This window comes from Eublepharis macularius, chromosome 2 (assembly GCF_028583425.1).
Source record: "Eublepharis macularius isolate TG4126 chromosome 2, MPM_Emac_v1.0, whole genome shotgun sequence".
Classification (NCBI taxonomy): domain Eukaryota; kingdom Metazoa; phylum Chordata; class Lepidosauria; order Squamata; family Eublepharidae; genus Eublepharis; species Eublepharis macularius.
In genome coordinates, this window is record NC_072791.1 from 71,457,711 (window position 1) to 71,479,109 (window position 21,399).

At 43.0% G+C, this 21,399-nt stretch overlaps 1 protein-coding gene across 2 annotated transcripts in view; it reads right to left on the reverse strand.

Annotated features, from left to right (window-relative positions):
• Nucleotides 1–308: 308 nt before the first annotated feature.
• Nucleotides 309–21,399, reverse strand: part of SIPA1L1 (signal induced proliferation associated 1 like 1) — a 263,833-nt gene continuing 242,742 nt past the window's right edge. For both annotated transcript variants that reach the window (XM_054970694.1, XM_054970693.1), the window contains 5 exons: nucleotides 15,743–15,965; nucleotides 13,763–13,909; nucleotides 6,772–6,886; nucleotides 3,385–3,466; nucleotides 309–2,808 (listed from right to left, as the gene is read on the reverse strand). In XM_054970694.1, the coding sequence (XP_054826669.1) occupies nucleotides 2,665–2,808; nucleotides 3,385–3,466; nucleotides 6,772–6,886; nucleotides 13,763–13,909; nucleotides 15,743–15,965 (711 nt within the window). In that variant the 3' untranslated portion in view covers nucleotides 309–2,664. The remainder of the gene's footprint in view (nucleotides 2,809–3,384; nucleotides 3,467–6,771; nucleotides 6,887–13,762; nucleotides 13,910–15,742; nucleotides 15,966–21,399) is intronic.

The window sequence follows — 21,399 nt, forward strand, 5'->3', positions numbered from 1 at the left end:
CAGCCCAGACCATCTTGCCTGACATCTAGTGTCAGCCTCCTGTTAATGCTACTTTTGTGTTAAGTACTCAGGCATGATGAAACTAAAACAAACCTAGAATTTAGAAATAGGTCTTCTACTACAACACAGGAATATACTGAAATGCAGGAAGGGAAAAGTAGGATATAAAGAATAAAAAGCACGATGCGTTAACAAAAATGACCTTGAAAGATTTAGTCCTTGCACCCAGTAATTCTGATGTAGGTGATATGGTGAGCAATCAAAGCTCAAAAAATAAAAACAGAGTATTGTTTTAGAAGAGCCTTTAAAATGAATTTTATTGTCAATTTTTTTTACAAGTAGCCTTTTAGAGGCTTGATACAAGAACTCTGTTGCAAAACTCTAATAAATAGTCTGCCCCAAGTCCCAATGTTTTAAAATAAAAAAGAGAGAGAAAAAGGAAGTCAGGATGCTTAGAGATGTTAGCAATACTTCTCATTTACAAATTACATCAGGCATTATATAGATCTCCTTCATACAAGTTATTAAAAAAAATACCCAGGACATTCTAGCTTTTTGCAGAAGCACTCCAGAAATATTTTCAAACCAAACCCTCTTCCATGGCAAAATATTATCAGAAGCACATTCCAAGGGGATTATCACCACAAATGAAGCTTTAGGTCAAAGCAAACCATCTGGGTTCATACAGTTATTAAAGTTATGAAAATGCATATTAAAAAAGGCTAGGAAGACTCGATGGCAAAGAACTTTTCCAGCAATGAAAAGTGGCTGGAGCACAGGGGAGAATAGACAGTTCATGAAATGGATAGACATGGGCTGTTACTTTTCAAAAAGGCAATGTGGAGTAAAAAATACTATGGACTCAGTTGGGTTGCATGCAGAGAAGGTCACTAAGTAAGTTCACCGCATGCCACTTGAAACAATGCTTAGGCAGGTGCAACACACACAATTCCACCCCCCCCCCCGCCACTAACATTAAGAGCTTATCCCTGCAGTGTGACATTTTATGGCAAGTTAGCCTCTCAGCATACATATCCTTTTACATTAGCTAGTGTCACTGGGAAATCTACACTTTGGAGATGTAAGAGTCAGAATATTATCCTTAATTCTAGTTCTAAAAATAAAAAAATATGATTTTGATCATTTTAACATCATCCAATTGTTTCTTCTCTTACAGCTCGTCAGAGCTCTTAAAAGGATTTACTGAGGCCAAAGGCCTGCCAAATAAAATCATAATTCTTAATTTGCATTAACCTTTTCTATAGCTAAGAGTGCTGAGAAAGAATACATTGGCATGAACATTGAGATATGCTGTTAAAGCTACAATACTGCAGTTATAGATGTGCGACTTCCATTAAAGTCAAGAACATCTAGATACGGATAACACTGTGGGCAGGCTTGCATGGTCTGTAGCAGCAAATATCCATTAAATGGCTTCTAAAAGTGTAGTGGAACCAGAATCCTGTATTGCAATAGCTATTGTTTTGCTGTGTTTTCCAAGCAAAGTACAAGGATTCTGCATAAGACCATGTGCCATGTCACCTGCAATGGGCAGCAATTGAGCATGGGTCCCTTTGCTTTCTTTCTGTGGTACCTTACAAGCCATTTGGAAGTAGGGAGGATGGTGCAAGCCTGACCGAGGTGTCTATAACTTGGGTTTTCTGGTATGGAGACAGATCTAATTTCTTGCTCCTTCATCATCATCAGGGTACCACAGCACTTGCACAGTAATGCGTAAGTGATGGTGGGACCGCAGCTCTCTTTGGTGGCTCAGCATTTACAAAATCTCAAATACAGTTGGGCACCAGCTAAATGTAGATGCAACAGGTCCCTCAGCAGGAAGAGGCAGGGGGCATTACCTATAGCAGTAGTAGGTATTCTCTTCTATCAAGCTCGTAAGAAAGGGTGCCAATTTGGCATACCCCAGTGGTGAAAGGTAAGCTCTTGCTTCCCTAGGAAAATGAAGCAGACAGCCATCACTAACTAATGCAAAAAAAAGGAACTGGATAACTTGCCATAGCCATGGTTCAAGCCTCTGCTGGCTGTACGGTACACATGTGCGCACGCACACACACTACGGCAATGGCTCTATTCAACAGGTGGAGATAGCACTAAAGATGATCAAGCGCAAATCATTAAGGAGACACCCGAAACATAATTCACATCCTCTTGCCTGTGGTTTACTTCAGAAACCATAGAAAGGAAGCAGCAAAAAAAAAATTAAACATCTTTCTAAGTCTCCTAGGAGTCGTAATACTTGTTAAAGCAGCAAGGTAAAGCAGAATAATCTGAAACTGATTCAAAGGAGTGTATAGAAATAAATAGAGTCAGATGGACAGTTATTCTTGTCCATTCTCTAAGTCATATTTGTACAGAACAGGTAAAGAGAATGTGCAAAAAAATAAAGACATTCACATTTTAGCAGTTAAACTTTTATTTTCTTTAAAATTATTTTTTTGCTTTTTTCTACAAAAGGCAGACAATGATTGTTGATCTGCAATAGTTCTGAGTGCTTTGCAGAGATGCAAAAAAGGTTATAGAATATGAAAGATATGAAAGTGCTCTGACTGGGCTCGCAAAGTTGGTATTAAGGTGGTATTAAAGCTGAGTCCCACTACAGAGATGTATGTATTTTTTGCCAATGTATGTATTTGTGTGCTGTTCTTAGCTCATATCAATTGTGTTAAAAACCCATTCAGTGAATTTCTTCAGTTTCTCAGAGGCATTCTGGGACTCTTCTTGTAACCTCAAATTGTCTTCCCGCAAATGCTGCACTTCAGCCTGAAGATTTGCCTTGTCTTCTTTTTCCTGGGGAATGACCACAAGATCTCAGGTGGGTACTTAATATCACAATTCCAGCAGTTGTAACTTCATTGGACAAAGATCCCTCCTCCCTTTTCTCCCCCTCTAAGTAACTAGTAAGTAACATTGTAATTGCCAGCTCAAAGGGGACTCTGCTATCGTTAATGAGGAAGGCAAGAGAAAGAAGTGGGAGGTGCCTCCTAGTCCAGCACCACAGCTAAATATGCTAAATTCTCTCCCTTAGTCCATGGATTCTAATAAAACCAATTGCAGAAGCTAGCTTGCCAAGTGTTGAGCTGCGAACAGCCAAGCTGAGCTAGTAGTGCGTGGCAAATGCAAAGCAATACCTCTTCTGTATCACCCATCGGTACACCTGCATGCTTTCCTAGCTTAGAAAGTACATCTGCTGGTTTCACCCCATATTAGAGAGATTTAGCTTAACCTTGGAGTTACACTTCAAGGACAGAAAAATTCATTTTGAAATAAAGCCTAGGACCATTAAAATCAGTGCTCAGAGCATGCTTGATAATTAAGCACTTAAAATGGAATCAATTTCAAAGTTCCTTTAAGAAATATTTTTACCTTCTTTAAATCTTCTTGCAGCATTCTCAGCATTCCTTCCAACTGGTTTACTTTAGAAGCAAGAGAAGGAGGAGATTCTTTACTGTGGAAAGGAGGAGACAGAACACCGAGTTGCAAGTTTTTCTGAATAATTATTCTCACTTTGGCCTTATAGAGACAAACTGCTTAACTGTGTTTTATTCTCCTTGACAATGATTGTTACAACCAGGATCCATAACCTGTGATAAAAACTGATTGCAAGCTGGAAAGACATAATAATGGCTCTGCTGGATCAGACTTACTGAACACCCTGTTCATGCCAGTCAGATGCCACTGCACACCTACAGCGTACAGCCCCTTCCCACTGAATGTCCCCAGCACCTGGCATTCAAAGTTACCGAGAATGGGTGCAGCTCTCTCTCTTTTACTTTGTTCAGGTTAATTTTAGATCGCAGAGCTAATAGCTACTGGTAGAATGAATTCTTCTGTACCACATCCGGAAGCATTTTCTAAACAAGCTGTGCATTGTTTGACACATTGGTTCCTTTCATCCATTTTACATTTGTTTGCAATGAGCAAAACATAAGTAAAGAAATTTCTCCACCTACCTGTTTGCAAGGTAACAAGGAGGTATTGTTGGTGTTTTATACTTCTGAGGACAGAACTGTTCCACAAGCCATGGTTTCACCATATATTTAGGACCTTAACCAGGCTTAAAACAAGAAGCCAGGGCTAATGTTAAGTATTATGTTTGCACTGCATCTAAATATGCTGTGCCTGAGGCTTTGGAAGTGCTATATAGTTTTTTATGTGAGCCTGGCTTTTGGTGAGGGCAATTCAAATGTATTTAATATACCATGTCATGGAGCAGGGGTTCTTGTGGGGGCCAAGCATCCCCTCCCAGGATGCTTTCCCTCCTGCCCCCTTCAGCCTTGCAGCAGGCAAAGGCCTTATGCTGGCTGCCACTACTCTGGTTTGAGAGTTCAGCTAGGGAGGGCTGAAAGAAAACCTCCCTCCACCCTTTGAAGCAGTTCCTCTCTGTTGGGGAGGGTATTGCCAGATGACTGGTGAAACTAGAGATGAGAACCCTGGCAGAGTAAAAAAAATCTTTTTATTTAACGTAACATGCAGCTATTTGACTGGTCCCTTCAATACCTGACCCTTCCTGGGTCCAGACCACCTTCCTTGGGTGAGGGATCCTCTCCTGCCAGTAGCTGCCTCTCTGCCTTGGAGCTCCTGAGAGAACAACTACTTTCCCCTTCGGGGGCAGGGGCTTATATTACTTTTCCCATGGCCCAGCCTCCTTGGTTCTGATTGGCCTTGCTTTTCCCTCCAATTTCCCTTAGTCCAGTCCTAAGCTTGGAAGGATCTTGATAAATGTAGGCCTGCAGGAGAATTGACTGTCAGGCCTACTGGAAATTTAATCTACTACTTAGACATCCTTGAGGCCTACAGGCCCAGGATCATGAAAAACAATCTAGAAGAGAGAGGCTAAAAACAGGCCAGGTTAGTAGAGTGGTTAAGATGCTGGGCTGAGATTGGGAGAAATCCAGGTTCAGTTCCTCAATAGGTCATGAAGCTCACTGATGATCTTAGTTCAATTAATCTCTCTCAGTTAGGGTTGCCAGGTCAGCTTACCTGGAGGGGAGGGTACCTGGTACTCACCTTTGTTGTCTTTGGGCCCCTTTTGGATCCAAACCAGCCTGCTGCGAAGTGTGGGAGTGGGCTGAAGAGGCCTGTTCCTCTGCTCCCTGCCATGCCAGCCAGGTGAGTGGTAGGGTTGCCAAGTCTCCCTATCCCCCAGGCGGGAGATGGGAGGAAGTGACATCATTGCACAAGGCACATGCTGCCCTGGGAGTGCTCCCATGCTCTGCAGGGAGACAATTTGGGCTGATTCAGGCCTGATCCGGGCAAATTTGGCCCCAATTTGGGCTGATTTGGCCCAATCAGGCCGCTGGAGAGTATGGGAGTGCTGCGCTCTGCAACGGCCGTATTTGAGCGAATTTGGCTTCAATTTAGCCAATTCACCCCTGATCGGGCTGCTGCAGAGCATGGAAGCGCTGCTGTCCTCTGCAGCAGCCTGATTTGGGCTCATTCCAGGCCCAATCTGCGCCAATTTGGCCTGGATCAGGCCTCTGCTGCTGCAAAGCACGGGAGTGCTGCTGTGGTGCGCAGGAGCGCACTGCACCACCCAGGGGACATGCCCCACCAACCTCTAGGAGCTTGCCGCCTCCCGCTGACCACTGGTAGGGTGGTGGGCAAGGTGGCAAGCCCCTGGGAGCAGTCCGAATTGGACTGCTGTGGTGCATAGGAGCACACTACGCTGCTTGGGGGCGCACCCTGCCAACCTCTGGGAGTTTGCTGCCTCCTGCTGACGACTGGCTGGGTGGTGGGCAAGGTGGCAAGCCCTTGGGAGTTTGCCTGCCATTGGCAGGCACCTGGGGACCCTAGTGAGTGGGGTGGGGGAAGCGGGCAGGGGCTGGATATCCCCCCTCCAGATATCTCCTGTTCCACCGGGGGACCTGGAATCCCTATTCTCAGCCTAACCAATCTCACAGTGTTGTTGTGAGGATGAAGTAGAAGAAGGGAGAATGATAAACAGTGTGTGCTTGTTTCAAAACTATAGTAAGGAATACCAGGATTTTAAAGCACAGTGTTCCTTGTTGTACAGAGTACAACAACATTCTTTTTGGAATATGCATTTCTGTTTCCCATTATCAAAATAATTAAAATGAGAGAGCCACTGTGGGTGTAGTGGTTAGAGTGTCAGACTAGGATCTGGGCAACCCAGGTTTGATTCCCTGCTCTGCCATGGAAGCATTGCTGGATGACCTTGGGCCAGTCACACACTCTTCACCTAACTCACCTCACAGGGTTTTTGTGAAGATAAAAATGGAGAAGAGGAGAACAATGTAAGCCGCTTTGGGTCCCAATTGGTGAGAAAGGTAGGATATAATTGAAGTAAAAATAAAAAGTAAAAAAAGTTGGCTACTTTGATATTCTCCCAAATTCATCACCTGGAATAAATCTCCAGAAATATGCAGCAAGTATTTAGTTTCAGGTGGGTAGCCATATTAGTCTGGTGTAGAAGAGCATTAGAGTCCAGGAGCACCTTAAAGACCAAGAACACTTTATAGGGTGTAAGCTTTAGAGAGTCAAGTTCCCTTTGTCAGACACAAGAAGGAATGGCGCTCTCTCCAAAATCTTGTTGGTTTTAAGGTGCTACTGGATTCCAATCTTGCTCTCCTATGCAGCAAGTCAAATATTGTTTCTTTTGACTGAAATTACATTACTTTGTTTTACAATATTAGCTATACATGTCTACAATTTATGTACTCTGTTACACAACAACAGTTTCTCCAATCGGCCCTGCTGTTCAAAAATAGGATTGTTCAGCAGATTATTTACCCTGTGTAAGACATCATCTGCACAGGAAGCTGGTCTTCAGCTTGGTCACTATTGGAAGCCACACTGACCGGTCTATGGTTTTCATCACCAGTGGCAAAAAACGAGGCTCGCTGGACTGGAGAGGGAAAGATGGATAGACACATGCAACAAATAATTCCTCTCTTGAAGCAGAAGAGAGTTTTCTCTCAAGAACAAAATCAGAAAGTCAGGAATAATGGCAAGGAGAAACTTCCTATAACTAAGCGAAACCCTGGAACCCTGGTTGAGGAGAGCACTTGAGATGAGGATGGGGATGGACAGCACAAGCTATCCCAGGAAAATCTACTAGTGCACAGAGGCAGCAAAAAGGAACAGCACACACTAAACGCTTCTAAAGATGATTTAAAATGGCAGGCTCAAAAGCCTGACATGCGCTCTGCTAACTTACAGGTCTGTTCTAAATAGTTATCGTGCTACTGTGCAGATATGACTACTGTTTATAGAACAATACATAGCAGATTTCAGTAGAGGCTCCCTTAGTGCAACTGACAGAAAGCCTATAGTTTGTCCTATGTGCAGTAGATGAATGTGCAGCTGCTGTTTTGCTGCCTTGCTTTCTGGGCCATGTTTACGTCAGCTGATTCCTCCAGCAAGGCCAGATGGCTTGTGGAATCCAATTATCTTAACACACATGTTCCACAACCTTTCCTTTTAGAAAGAGCCGAGGATTAAGAAAGTCAAGGATGTGATCAGATCACACCTTATAGGAATGGGGAGGGAGGTGGAGAAGAGTGCACATCAACTCCTCCAAGGGTCTTTCCTGAAGGTAAGAGTCCTGTCTAGATAAAAACACAGAGCACGTTTGACGTCCAGTGTGTGTAGTAGCCTGTCAGCCTCTGTAGAAAGTGAAGGACAAAACACTGGTAGAGTAATGTCCTGGTTAAGGTGAAAAGCAGAGACCACCTTAGAAAGGAACTGGAGGTTGGGACAGAGAACCATCTTGTCTGCAAACATTCTAAGGAAAGTAGATCCTGAGGAGTTAGCCGTGTTAGTCTGTAGTAGCAAAATCAAAAAGAGTGCTACTGGACTCTTTTTGATTCTAAGGAAAGGAGGATCATACCTCAGGGCTTGCAGTTCACTCACCCTCCTGGGTGATGTAATGGCCACTAAGAAGGCTGTCTTAGCCGGCAGAAATTTGAGAGGACCGGTAGCTAGAAGCTCAAAAGGCTTATGCATGAGAGCTGTTAAAACCAAAGATAGGCCCCACTAAGGGGTGGGTGTGGACACAAGCGGGTAAACATTTAAGGAAAGACTTGCATTCTGGATGGGAGAAGAGGGACCTACTGTTTACCCCCTCATGACAGGCCGAGATGGCCGCCAGATGGACCTTCACAGAGGAGTTAGAGAGTCCCTGGTTCTTTAACAGGACCAGATAGTCTAAGACAGATGGCAAAGGAGTCGAAGAAGGGGCTAAGTCCTGTTCAACTTCCCATAGGGAGAAACGTTTCCACTTCCCAGTGTATGACTTTTGGGTGGAAGGCTTTCTAGCCTGTAAAATTATATTTCTGACTGAGGAAGAGAACTCTAATCTGGAGGGGACACTAACCAAGCTGTCAGCTTCAAAGTGTCTATATCGTAGTAAAGAACCGCACTGTCTTGAAGAAGGGTTGGTGACAGCGGAAACAGATATCTCCTTCCCTGTGACATTCTGGACAGGGTGGTGAACCAAGCCTGTCTTGGCCAATAAGGGGTGATAACAATCACTGATTTTTTCTCCCTCATTATTTTGCTGAGTGTTAAAGTCATGAGAGGGAGAGAAGGGAAGGCTGCCTGAACAGGAGATCTGGAAAGTGTATCCTAAGGAGGACTTCCCTTTGCCTGCTCGGAAGTGGTATTGGGGAAACCTATTGTTGAGTGTGGTAGCAAAGAGATCTATAGCTGGAAACCCCGTTTCGGAACAAGAGTTGAAGGAAGTCCATATGGATGGACGATTCGTAATTGAGATCCTTGGACCGACTCAAGGCATCTGCTAGAATGTTGTCCTCCCCAGCGATGTGGATGGCTGTGAGGGAAACCTGATGTTGGATTGCCCATTCCCAAATGAGGGCAGATTCCTGGGAGAGGGACAGGGAGTCCACGTCCCCTTGTTTCTTCAGACAATTCATGGCAGTTTTGTTGTCTGTGCAAGTCTGGACATTCTTGCCCTTGATAAGGTGGAGGAAGGCTTTTAGGGCAAATCAGATAGCCCTTATTTCCAGAAGGCTGATCTGAAACTTTGACTTGTGTTGAGACCAAAGGCTGTTCACCTGATTGTCTCCAGAGTAAGCCCCCCACCCCGACAGGGAAGTGTCCATGTAGATGGAGAGGTCAATGGGGCTGGAACTGAATGGGGGTACTTATCATTAGGTTCTGTTCATTGTTCCACCATGACAGGGTTTTGTGAATAATCCTCAGAACCGAGAACTGCTTGTATGGGTTCCAGTAGTGCAGATTAAATACCCTGTAAAACCAATTTTGTAATGACAGAGCCAGAGTCTGGCAAATGAGACTATCAATGTCAGAGAGGCCATAAAACCTAACAGTTTTTGCATTTCCCTTGCGCTCTGATGTCTGAAAGAGCGCACCTTGTTCAGAATGTCTTGGAACTGAGCTATTCATTCCTTGTTGGGAAAAACCTGAGCTAATGTGGAGTCCAACGCTGCTCCTACAAATGTTGCCCTCTGTTGTGGAACCAAGGAAGATTTCTTCAAATTGACTGAGACCCAGTTGTTGGAAGGTTGACACAACTTGACAGTACTAACAAGGTGTGATAAGAGACAGACTCTTTGGACTGGCCCATGATAAGCCAGTCACCCAGATAGGGAAATACGGTGCAACCCTTCTCCCTGAGGTGGCTGACCACTACTGCCATAACCTTGGTGAACACCTGAGGGGCAAAGGAGAGGCCAAAAGGAAGGACTTTGTATTGGTATCTTTCGGAATTGCATTGGAACCAAAGGTATTTTTTGTAAGAAACATGTATTGGGACATGGAAATATGTGTTCTTTAGATCTACAGTAATGAACCAACAGTGTTTTTCCAAAAGAGGTAGAACATTTTTTAATGATAACATCCTGAACTTTCTCGGAACAACAAACTTGTTTACAAACTGGAGATCTAAGACAGGGCAGGAACGTCCTGACTTTTTGTCCACCGTGAAATAGCAGGAATAAATGTCATCGGAACTGGAGGATGGAACCAGTTCTATGGCCTGTTTAAGTTGTAGGCTCGGCAGTTCCTTCATCAAAAGTGTTTGAGGCAGGGAGAGGATCGACTGGGGAGGAACATTTGGGGGAATGGATTTGAATTCTAGGGAGTAACTTTCCTGAACTATTGACAGTACCCAGAGCTCTTGGGTAATTTTCTCCCATGAAGGTAAGGGCAAGGATTGACTGACAGGGAGGAATAAAGATGGCTTGGCAACAAAAACTTTGTTCGGTAGAGCCTGACTGCTCTCTGGGGGAATTGGAACTGTCCTTGGACTTGTGACGGTAATACCTCCGTTGAGGCTTGTTGGATGGAACCATGGAAGCAGCATGTTGCTGTTCCAAGAGAAATGCTAGTTTGGTTGAGTTGGGAACTGATTATACATGGGGTTGTAATTAGGATAGGATACAGAAAGGAACTGGTGTTTGTATGGAACCACCGGGGTAATCCCTAATGACCTTATCATCCTTTATTTTCTTAAGTGCATCGTTAGTGGTTGACAAGAAAAGATCATTTCCCTCAAAGGGTAGGTCCTCAACCCTTCATTTATGGTGTGGAGCTAACACAGTGGTTCTAAGCCATGCATGCCTCCAAAGCATGATGACAGATGCCATAGCTCGTGCGGAGCAATCCCCAATGTGTATCACAGTGAGAATTTGTTGCTTTGAGAGCCGAAGGGCTTCTTGTTGGAGAATTTTTGCAAGGAGCTGTTTCTCATCAGGGATGAGACTTAAATAAGTGCCCATCTTGTCCGACAGGAACAACTGGTACCTGGCCATAAGGGCTTCATAATTGCCAATATGGAAATTTAGGGCTGATGAAGCATAAACCTTTCTCCCCAAAATATCAAGCTTTTTGCCCTCTTTATCTGTGGGGGCAGAATGACAACCACCTCATGGAAGACCCTTGTTTTGTAGGGTTTCTGTAGCGATAGAATTAGCAGGAGGGTGGTTGAACAGGAACCCAGCTCCGTCTTGTTTGGTCTTATAGAGGTTATCTAACTTTCTTGAGGTCGCTGGTGTAGATCAAACTTCCTTCATAACATCTATCATCCCCTGCATGATGGGAAACGCTACTGGGCCCACTGCCTCAGAGTGGAGAACATTGGACACTGGATCCATTGAAGTTGGAGCTGAAGAAGTCACTTCAATTTCCAATGGCCTTGTCATTCTGGCCAGTTGTTCAGAGTAGAGGCGAAGGTCTTCAGTGGGAGACACAGCAGAGTCCTCTGTGATGCAGTTGGGAGAAGATGGTTTGGATGCCAAGTCAGAACCGTCAGGATGCATTGGTGGATCGTTTCTTCTGCAGACTCGGTGTCTTCAGGAACCGTAGGAGGAACTGAGAGAGGTCTTGTCATCGCAACTGAAGGACAAGGTTCCAGAGGGCAGTAGTCATCATGCAAACAGTAGTAAGGTGGAGGGTACAGACCCAGAGAACCTTCCATGCCATAGGCGTAATCATGGTAAGGAGACTCATAGTGGTATGGAACCCATGGATGTCTGTGATTTCTAATGGCCTCTAGACAACTCTCGATGTCAGTCGGAACCGAGGAAGCGGCTTCCTTCTGTGCAGGTCACACTGGGGAAGGTGGTAATGGAGATAAAGGCACTCCTAGGTCTGAGAGATCTGGAATCTCGCCTTCTAGAATGGCAGGAACCAAGGCTGACTGACATCTCGGGGTTGGAGAGGGCGTTCTTGGAGCTGCAGGTGGGCTGGACACCATGGAGGCAGATGGAGCCGAAGCTAAGGACTGTTTTTCCTTTTGCGGTTTTGGAGTCAAGCGCTTTTCAGTATGTTTTGACTTTAGTTTCGCTTTTTTCGACAGCAGCTGGGATGAAGACCAAGACGAGCTGGGATCTTTATGAACCAATTGGTTTGTATTGTTGGCACTTGCAGCCAAAGTAGAAGGAACTGACTGGTTCTTATTAACGGCACTTGGATCTGAAGTAGAAGGAACCAACTGGTTCTTATTATTGGCACTTGGAGCCAAAGTAATAGGTACCAAGCAGGCCCGTTCTGGGTGCTGTGGTCCTTTTTTAGTGGCTTTCATCAGTTTGGAATTGGAGATGCCTTTCAGGGCTGACTCCATAAATCCACTTTTAGGCACGATGCTTGTTCATGTCGGGCCTTCGGCATAAATTGCTTGCACATGCCACAATGCTTGGTAGCGTGTGCCTCTCCCAGGCACATTAGGGATTTCTCATGCCCATTGGATTCAGCCATCTTGGTTCCACATTTAAGACACTTCTTGAAGAGTGTCTTTGAAGTCATCTTCTTGCTTTCTTTCTTATATCTTGAATTCAAGGAGGAGCTTGAAGCATGTCCTTCTTCAGCGGCGGCTAACGAAAAACTGAGGGAGGGATCCACTCGCCTCACCTTTTACAGCCATGCCCACTCAAAAAATACGTGAAAAGGCCGGGTAGGTGTCTCGTGTCTTTTGGAGCTTTGATACGTCCACGGTTGGCTTGTGCATGTGCAGTCCCCATGTGGGACTGCACAGAAGACATGACAATGAAAGCTTACTTCCATGTTTTTAAAATATGGTCTTTTCTGCACTGGATATCTCCTGCAGCTTGGCTTCTTAACTGGAATGGTTTTTCCTCTCCCTTCCACACAGTATCATTTGCTGGTCATTGCTCTCCCATGTTTTTGTTCCAAGCTTTTTCCAATGTTTTTTCAGATGGTTTGAAAAAACATGTGGAAAACTGGAAGAAAAACCAGGAGAACAATCATCATAAATAATACAGTGCGTAAAGGAAGGGGGGAAACTAAGTTAAGAAGCTGAGCTGCAGCAAATACCCAGTACATAAAATCCTATGAGCTGGCCTACTGAGTTACTTCTCACCATGCTCTCTCTCTCTCTCTGCTTTTCTTCTTCAAAACAGATTAGTTTACAGAATTTTTTAAAAAATTATGGTCATAACTTTAGTTACAAAATTAACATCACACTATCTGAAAGAAGTAGTACAGCAGAAGATAACATGCTGTTTGAAAAGAAAAAAGCAAGTGACTTTACAGCCACTATTAAGAAATCTCCATGAAGCTATATTTGTATTATTGGTAAACATTTTAAATATCTACTTGGTTTCAGGTATGGTGACTAAAAGCTTTAATCCTAGCTGGCAAAAGTAACCTAGGTGGTTCTCATCACTGAGTGCATTGGCTATTGCATTTTAAAAGTTTTGATACATATGCACAAAATGTCTTTGCTTTTTGCAAAGTACTAACATGTTTAGGGATTTACAAGATTTGGTAATTCTCAAAAGATAAGAATGTTATTGATATGCATGTTTGTGTTTCAAGAGATGAGTAGGGGGAAATGGCCAAGAGAAAACATGTATCAGCTTGTCTCATATATATCACTTCATGGAGTAACCTGATATACTTCAACTGTGACTAGAACATCATTCAAAAATCCTGTCACCTACATATCCCTTAGCATCGTGGCACAAGATTGTGCATACAAGCCTTGGTATCTGTAAATAGATAATCACTGATTAAAAACATTTATTCATGGCAATGGAGTGAAAACATCCATTATTTAAGCTACAATTTAAAAAAAGTGAAGCGTACAGAACAGAAACCAAATTGCATTTGAATGGTGTAAGTAACTTTGGGTTGCTAAGAATCCTAATGCAAATGAAGAAGGACTTGGCTTTCAGAGCAGGGAATCTATGAAATGACAGAAAGAGCAGATTAAAAATTCTCCAGTGAGGAATGTTTGATGACGACTAAGCTTTGGAAGTAATGAACTGCAAATACCTACCCTCAAAGGCTTTGGCAGCATCTACCAAGTTTGACCAATCTAGGTCAGAAGCAGAATCAGGCAGGGGCATGAGACCTGGGTCTGGCATGGGCTGCCTTCTCTGCTCCTGGATATCTGTGAGGGAGCTGTCTGAGGCTGAGAACTCTCCTGAGGCAACACAGAAGAAAACAAAAAAAATGAAACAAAAGGGAAAGGAAAAAAAAACTACCATTCAGCTAAGAAAACATGCTAAATAAAGATTATGCCTCCTGACTTTCTGCAACTTTAGATGCACAGGGAGGCTTCCCAGGCAGCCCCAATGGAGCTTTTGCCAACCTGACAGGGCTCTGATGCCTGGGCTCTATATATAGGGTAGAGCAATAATGTCCCATGGCATTTAGATAATAAACCCCAGAAATGTATATGTCTCCTCCCAACACTATTCCCAACCACGTAATTGCATAGAGAATGAAAAACCTGAACTAGGGGATACTTTATTCATTTGCATGATGGTCCTTGGGATCAACTCCACTGAAAGGCAAAATTTAGATTTCAGGGGAGAAAAGGTTATGGAGCCCCCTCCTGATCTCACTGGGCATATAAAATTTTGGAAGCAGGGAGTGGGAACACGCATCATGTTGGCCATATAGGTTTTCATGTTTCTTTTTAATATTAAAAACCTAAGTGGCAAAGGACCTGAGAAGTGAGCACCAAATCATCAAGTCACAAATCATCAAAAGAGATCTCTTGTTGGAAAATGGCTTTGAAAAGGCCAAAAAGCACTACAGATATTTTCAGTTATGGCAGCAGCTTCAAACAAAGATTTAGAAGATAAGTGATGTCTAAGATAGCACTAGAATCTCTAAGCTGTATTGTTCTCCTGGTAAAAAATAAACTCTCTTTCCTACAGATCTCCATGCAGTATTGTGTGCTAGCTCTTGTTACACCTGTCACAAAGAGCTATTTAGCAAAGCACCCCCCATACACATTTATTTTAAAACAAGAAGCATGAGCACCAAAAATTTTATTTATTTTAAAACAAGACGCATGAGCACCAAACAATTCATAACTTGATTCATTATCTAACAGTTTGCCCTGATGAAATAAGGCTTTAATCCTATCCCATTCCAGTATTTTGAAATAAAAGGCAATTTTCCCCAATCAGTTGATCAAATTGCTCTGGTAAATCAAGGCTTTGCAATCTCTGCTTTTTAAAAGTACACTGAAGGACACAGTCAAGCAAAAGTTAAGCAGTGATAAATTCCACTGATTTAAAGGGGCAAATTTAATACTCCCAACAAAAGCGATGGGGCTTAACTGCTTTTGCTGGTCAGTATATATTTCACTTAAAGAAACGTTCCGGTATACTAAAATTAACCATAATGGTTCAACTCTGGCCATGAAGTGCCAGTCTTAACAATGATTTACAGTATTTCCCAAAATTATCACGCTTGAATTTTAACAAATCATCTGGAGGAAGAGACTTCTGCAACTATAGGGCGGCCATTGAGAATGCTGCTTTCTATACCACTGCTATTCAGACTTGATATATAAATAGTACAATAAAAAAAGAATTGGTGAGCTTCAAGATGTGTTTAGCTCTAGCATTTACAAGGTATGTCTGACACCTGCCATTTAGACCGGTGTAGGTCAACCAATCACCTATAACTGTGCCCCATAAGCTACTAAGGAATTGAACAGATGTTAAAGCCCTGGTGTCATTTGCTCACAGCAACCATCACTTTTAGAAGGAAGTTCTGTACTCTCTCTTGAAAGCTTCTGGAACAATCAAAAGGCAGCCTGGGAGAGAACATACAGCACTAGACTAATATCAAGAGGACAAAAGGAGCAGATAAGGAATTCTAGTCTGAATCTGTTTGTCAATACACAACAGTGGTAAGGAGTAACTAACAAATGTGAAGGATGCATGCTTATCCTAACAAATAAACCAGCCAACCAATACATGTTATTTCCCACTGCTGAAGTTAGAAAAACACTCACCATGTAAAGATTTCATTCCTAGTGTGTATGATGGTCTTCTTAAGGGTAAAGACTTGGGGAGAGAAGGATACGTGCTGGTGAAAAGGACATCATTTGGAAGGGCTTGATCCAGAAGAGAAGCTCGTGAGGGGAAGAAATGTTCCCTTTGACTGCTGTAAATACTTTCATCTGATAGAGTCCTCTGCAAGGCACGCCTGGAGGTAGGAGTGCTAGGGAATGGAGACTGAGAGAGAGAAAGGTATGAAAATTTGTTGCAACATTCCAAGTATGCATCAAGCCTACCACATGATTTTTTGGTCCCCCTTCCAGAAAATAGGAGCCAATTTCAATGTAAAGATTTCTCTCCATGGGATAGTTTTCCATGCTCTTGAGGGAAGGTGCATAGTTAATTTCTATCAACAAAATGTTTATACATCTCTGCGTAAAATTATTTAAAAACTATCTCAAGTCATACAATATTAGTCTAGGATAGCTTGTATATTGGATAAACCATTGCTTTGATATGTGCGTACTGAAAAGGACTAGGGGCTTTTCCAGATAAAAGATGCTACTGAATATTGTAAACTTTATGGTTCAACTCATGTATCTTCATTTCAGTTTTGTTTGTCCTATGTTCAAATCACATTTTGTACCATTTTGTTTTGTTGTAATTATATATGGTCTGTATGCACTCAAATTTTATATAAATGATGCAAGAAATGCAGAAGAAATACACACAAATTAATAATACAAGCAAAATGAGCATATGAAAAAATTCACAATGACAACATACAGAAAAAAAAAGGAAAAGGGAATATCCGTTCACAGACCCGCTTGTTTAAAAAGCACACATTTAGTTAGGGCTAGTAACTAACAGAAGGTGGTTAAGACAATGGAAATGCTGTGGCTTCAAGAAATATTACTGCTTTTTAAAAATGTGAGGTGAATAGATGCGCCAGAATTGATTAAAGGAAGCACACATTTTAAAAGGATGTTTATAAAATAGCACGCCACTGCTGTGCGTAGAGGAAGCAGTCAATGTTGCTAACTGCCGTATTTTGAAGAGGGTTAAACTCTACAATTTAATTTAATTTAATTTAATTTCTTACATTTATATTCCGCCCTCCCTGCTTTCGCAGGGTCAGGGCGGACAAGAAGTCCTATGCCACCACTATGTTCTGTGAAGCACTGCAGTCGACTTTCTGGTGACTCAGGGCAGGGAGGAGGAACTCTGTTTTCCAACAATGAAATATTTTGGCTGGTATTGGCTAAAAAAGGATATCCTACAACAGAAGTGTGAAACAGGATCTGCTGCAATAATGAACAGCTGTGCATTTAGTTCATAAAAAAGGCATTACATGAAAAGACACTGACAAAACAGCCCACCCTAATTTCAGTTTTGTTTGTCCCATGTTCAAATCACATTTTGTACTATTTTGTTTTGTTGTGATTATATATAGGTCCCTCCTATATAGACAGAAAATCTACTGAAGGCCTTGTGAAGTAGGACTGAATTTTTCATCTCCATGGTAAGTCATGCTAAGAACAGAAAAAGAAAAATGATGAAGTCTGATCCACAGATGTTTCCTCCACTGAATTTGCGGTAAAAATTAACCTCAAAAACACAGGCTCACAAATCAGATTTCCTAGGGAACAAGTAATTAAGTCTACAGTGCTGCATTGTTTGTATAAAATACTGTCCCTACAAAAGTCCCCCCCCCCCATTGGATGTAAGAGAACTAGTGTACAGTGTGAAAAAGAAAAAAATCTAGACTGTAAGAGCCTATCCAGAAATATTTTAGGAAGACAAAATTCTAGAAGCTGTGTCATAGCTTGTTCCCACAATGCTCTCCTATCTGCGTCCTTAAAAATAAAAAATATCCCCAAGGAATGAAGTAATGTTATTTTTGCCTGTCTTAAAAAGATAAAAAGGCTCCTATGTGCATCCTGCTAAAAGTTCTGTGCTTTTCTATGGCTGTGGATGGATATGTTGATGGACTCAGATGCTCTCCAGACCATTCAACTCATTGAGCAGCCATCATGCACCCCCAATTCAGACTGCGTGATTAAGTGCTCTCCTGGTTAAAGACATTCTTGCATCCTAGGTCTGAGTTGAAAGGGAAGAGTTTTGTAAACATTTTTGTCAGTTGTGAAAAGCACCCTTCATTCAACATTTCATCAGAGGTGAAAATGTCTGCAGCATGATTTTGCTCCTTCTTTAGTCAGTTTGCAAGTGCTTCGCAAGTTCAAAGGAGATGATGTGCTGAGTGATCCTTTCATTTTTTTGGCAAAGCAAAAATTGTGTAGAAAGGGGATCACAGTATACATCACCTCCTCTGAACTTGCAAAGTACTTCCAAACTGACATCATAAAGGAGATGATGTTCAGCACACTCACTCCCCTTGTCTTGTGGTCTGCCAGCTTTGGAAAAGAGAAAATGTGTTCCTGAGGGTGACCTTCAACCAATGTGACCAATTCAGGAAGTATTTCCGTCATTCTAACTCAACTACATTTGCACTCAGCATCGTCATCACATGGTGGTCTCCAAGTAATTGAATTATTCCGGGAAAGAACTAGAAGTAATTCCTGAAGTACCAATAGTCTAAGGAGACAATGACATATCGCAAAAAGTAGTATTAAAAGCTAGGTTTGGTTTGGGGACCTTTTCAGCTCTTAAAAACACTGTGTGCCGCTTGGATTTTTTGGGATTGACACTCTGCGCAACAACAACATATAATAATAACAACTCATTTGTATACTACTCTCCTGGACAAATTAGTGCCCTTCCAGAGTGGTGAACAAAATCAGTGTTGTTATCCCCACAATACAACTGGGGAGCTGGGGCTGAGGAGAGAGGCTTACCCAAGGCCACCTGTTGAGAGGCTTACCCAAGGCCACTACTGTCATGGCAGTAGTGAGATTCAAACCAGCAAAGTGCCACACTGCAGCTTAATTACTTAACCACTACAGTACACCAGCTACAGTTGAGGAGGAGATGGGTTTTGACCTCATCTTCTCATGTTATGCTGGCTTTCCATACACAGAGATTGCTCTTTCATGGAGAGCAATTAGCCAAGCAATCCCCTACCTGCAGTTGGAAGTGATGCAGCACAGAATCAGGTCTGCATGATGAGCTGTTTGTCTAGAAAGCCCCCTCAGACTTCACAGTGTGAGATATACAAAGATGTGTGTCCCTGAAACTCATATTATTGTGCTTTAGCTACTCATAATGATTGCCTTTAATAAAGGTGAAGGAAATGTTACAGCCCCACACTTTCTGTAGCTTGGGATGCATACCTAAGCCAGAGTAAGTCCCCTCTCTCCGGCCTTCTCCCAACTTACCTTGTGGCTATGGCTAGCCACTCAACAGCCAATGAAAGTCTCTTGGTCTCTCTCAACCCTCACTCAGGAAATGTTATCAATGTTATGACATTAGATGGCACCCTGGGAACTATAGGAAGCAATCCTAAACATTTTTACTCATAGTGGAGTTTACTCCCAGGAAAATGTCTTAAGGATTGTAGCCTACATTTACAAGCAGCAGCTATAGGCATACCCTGGACTGTACTGAAACAGAGACTGACATGCTTCAAAAAAAGATACCAGAAGGAAGAGTGTATATGGGGAACTCTCTCAGTCTCAGTTGACTGCTACTTTAGTTAGAAGGTAAATGTCCAGGGGTGAGGACATGTTCCAAGTCATTCTGAGCTCAGTATTGAGCATCCAACACCTAAAAAGATAATTCCCATGGTTGCGGGACCAGTGTGCAGGAATAAGCTGTGTAGGTTGGGGCTGAAATCACCACTCCTCTCTTCTCTCAGTGGAGCAGCACTTGTGGTAGATGCAGAAGGATCATTTTCATCCCCTTCTCTCTCCCCTGACTAGTCCATTCCATCACACATCCCTCAATTCCAGGGATGATCTTTTCCAAGGGTTAGAGAAGAGGCTGTAGGGATGGAGAGGAACAAAGGAAATCCTTTTGGGCACACATGCTTGATACCAATATGTTAAAGATTGCTGCCTAAGTCTGGAAAACTGGTTCACTGAGTTTTTGTAGAACCATGAATACTAGGAAACTTTTTGTGGCATGAGGTTTTGCAGGTAAGCAGACTACTTCAGCCAATGTAGGATGTAGCTTGATGATGCCTGATAATATTTCCATCTTTCTTTAATATACACCTTCTGCTGTTTAATATAACCTTCTGTTGTTTTCTATTATGGAAGAACAGCAACATGGCCTTAGGCAGGGGAAAGCCAACTACAACAGGCGGCAGATTTGGAGGAACGATTAAAATGCAGCAAATGATCAGTTATGTACAGTGCAATCCTGACTGGGGTGGAGGGATGGACCAAAAGCACCCTGGAAGCTGACTAGAAGTTATATCAGCGTATCCTGGAGTTACGATGTCATAACCACTCCCCACTATGGTGCAGCATCTTGGTGTCGCTCCCGAGTCCTCTGCTGGCACCCAGCCACAGTGGCTGGGCACCAGTGTAAGTCCTTGTGCCATTGGGCCAGGGGGTAGGGTACGAGATAGTCTGCTCCCTAATCCGTTTTGGGCATGGGAACACCCCCAGCAGTGACAGAAAGTTACGCCACAATGACAGCATAGCCCATGGGTGCCCACTGTAGGGAAAAACTCAACTCCCCCCCCCCCCCGGAGCTTGGCCCTGTCCAAGTGGCCCGCTGGAGCATAGGATGCCACTACTGTGGCAACCAATCTGCTTGCGCCCCCAGAGTGACCACACACCCTCCCTGGTGGCCAATCAGTCCCCCGCTCACCCTACATAACCCCCGGTGCCCATGAACTCAGGTAAATAGGGATGCAGCTGGATGCTCTGCTTGAGAGCCCTCTGCCATGGGGACTTAGAGTGTAAGGTTGGAGAGTCGCATGGTGGCAGGGCAAGAACATGCTGGGGGAACTTTGCAAAAATAGGGTGTACCTTGCACTCACACACAGAAGGAGAGCAAAGTCCAGGATGACTGACTAACAGCCACCCCCAGGTTGCCTTACAGGATGTGACTGGCCCATGGTCACCCAAAAGCTTCAATGGCAGAGTGAGAATTTGAACCTGGGCCTCCCAGATCCTAGTCTGACACTCTAACTACTAAGCCAATCTGGGACGCAGTGAGGAAGAATAGCATAGGTTCATATACCCTCAGGAAGAGCTAATACTACCAATGAGAAAACAATCCAGCTTCTTAATGAACTTGTCCAGGAATGACTTTCTAATTGCCTTCTGCCTACTCAGAGAATGTATTCTCTACAGCAGTGGTAACAGTATTAATGATAGTATTAGTACCATTTGCTTAACTAAAAGGAAATCATCTATCGTCTAAGTAAAGAGAATTATTTGAAATAGCAGATTCCATTGATCATGAAAATTTCCACAACAGACACACATGAAACAAATAATCACTTAAATGAACTGGGATTTTGTAAGAAGACAACAGGCTCTGCTTGGACAAGTCATGAGATAGGTGTTCATCTTTCCCCACACAAAGTCACTAGGGGAAAAACCCTCTTGCTTATGGCTAATTTCTTTTCCTACAGCCTCAAAGGCAACACTGAAAAATAATCTGTATATAGAACCCCATACTTACAAGTTTTAGTAAGCCTCTTTGGGTTTTGACAAGGAAAGAAAGAAGTTGCAAGTGCTCTATTTTGCATGGTTGC